This window comes from Didymella exigua, assembly GCF_010094145.1.
Source record: "Didymella exigua CBS 183.55 unplaced genomic scaffold M421scaffold_24, whole genome shotgun sequence".
Taxonomy (NCBI): Eukaryota; Fungi; Ascomycota; class Dothideomycetes; order Pleosporales; family Didymellaceae; genus Didymella; species Didymella exigua.
The window spans coordinates 405,619-406,885 of record NW_022984798.1 but is presented as its reverse complement, the minus strand read 5'-3'; the positions used below and the strand labels follow the sequence as shown (position 1 = coordinate 406,885).

Here is a 1,267-nt window from a genome sequence, read left to right as displayed (position 1 = left end):
ATAGTAGATATTATTAGGACTACTATTGCTGAGCTAGAATTAGAGGCTAAAGACAATAGCTCTAATAGCTCTAATAGTAAGAATTCTAGTAAACCCTTTAGTAATAATAAGGTTAAATCCTTGCAGCTAGATAATGAGTTTAAGTCTAAAGAACTAGACTTATACCTTACTAGCAAGGGTATTCTTACTAGATATTCTGCTCCTTATACTCCTGAGCAAAATGGTGCAGCAGAGATAATTAATAGAGTACTCTTTAACAAGGTTAGAGCTCTGTTAATTACTAGTAATCTACCTAAGCTAATCTGGGGTGAAGCATTACTAGCTGCTACGTACCTCTATAATAGAACACCTAGTAGCTCTATAGAGTTTAAGACCCCTTACTTTATGAAATACAAAGTACTGCCTAATTTAAGCAATATAAGAGTTTTTGGCTCTTTAGCTTACTACAAGGAACCTAGCTTGTTTACTAAGAAGCTAGATTCTAAGGCTACACCTTTTTACTTAATAGGCTTTGTAGGGTCTAATATCTATAAACTCTATAATCCTAGTAGTAATAAGATTATAACTGCTAGAGATTGTAAAATTGTAGAAGGTTATTTCTATAAGCCTAATAACAACGACAATATTCAGAGAGTATTTACTAGACTACAGCCTAATAGATCTAGTAGCTCTACGTATAGAATTATAGGAAGAAATCCTAAGGTTGTTATTAATAAGAAACCTCCTACTTCTAGTGTAATAGATAACTTGCCTAGAGCAAAAGAGCTAGAGGATAGTTCTAAAGATAAACTAGCTGTCTACACTTCTATTATTAAAGAAGACACTAGTCAATATAGTATTGCCACAAGTGCTATTAATAAAGCTAATAGCAAGCAAGACTAGAAATCTCTATATAACAAAGCAATATTGGAGAATATACTTGCTACTTCTAATAGCAATAACTTAGAAGAACCTAGAAGCCTAAAGGAGGTGTTACTTAGAAGTGATAAAGACCTCTACCTAAAAGCTATGCAAGTAGAGGTAGAGGATCTAATTAAAAGTAACACCTGGTCTATTATTAAGAGACCAAAGACTGCCTCTGTTATAAAGGGCAGGTGGGTTCTTACTAAGAAATATAACTTAGACAATACTATTAAGAAGTACAAGGCTAGGTGGGTTGCTAAAGGCTTTCTACAAAAGTATAGTATAAACTATAAAGAAACCTTTGCATCTACTAGCAAGCCTAGCTTAATTAGGCTACTTCTATCTATATTTGCCTATTTAGATT

General features: G+C 33.1%; 1 protein-coding gene across 1 annotated transcript; it reads left to right on the top strand.

Annotated features, from left to right (window-relative positions):
• Positions 1–108: 108 nt before the first annotated feature.
• Positions 109–882, top strand: M421DRAFT_68520 (ribonuclease H-like protein; the record flags this gene model as incomplete). The annotated part of the gene is made up of 1 exon (XM_033596526.1): positions 109–882. A coding segment is annotated over one exon (774 nt), but the record flags the coding sequence as incomplete, so codon positions are not given.
• Positions 883–1,267: the final 385 nt, after the last annotated feature.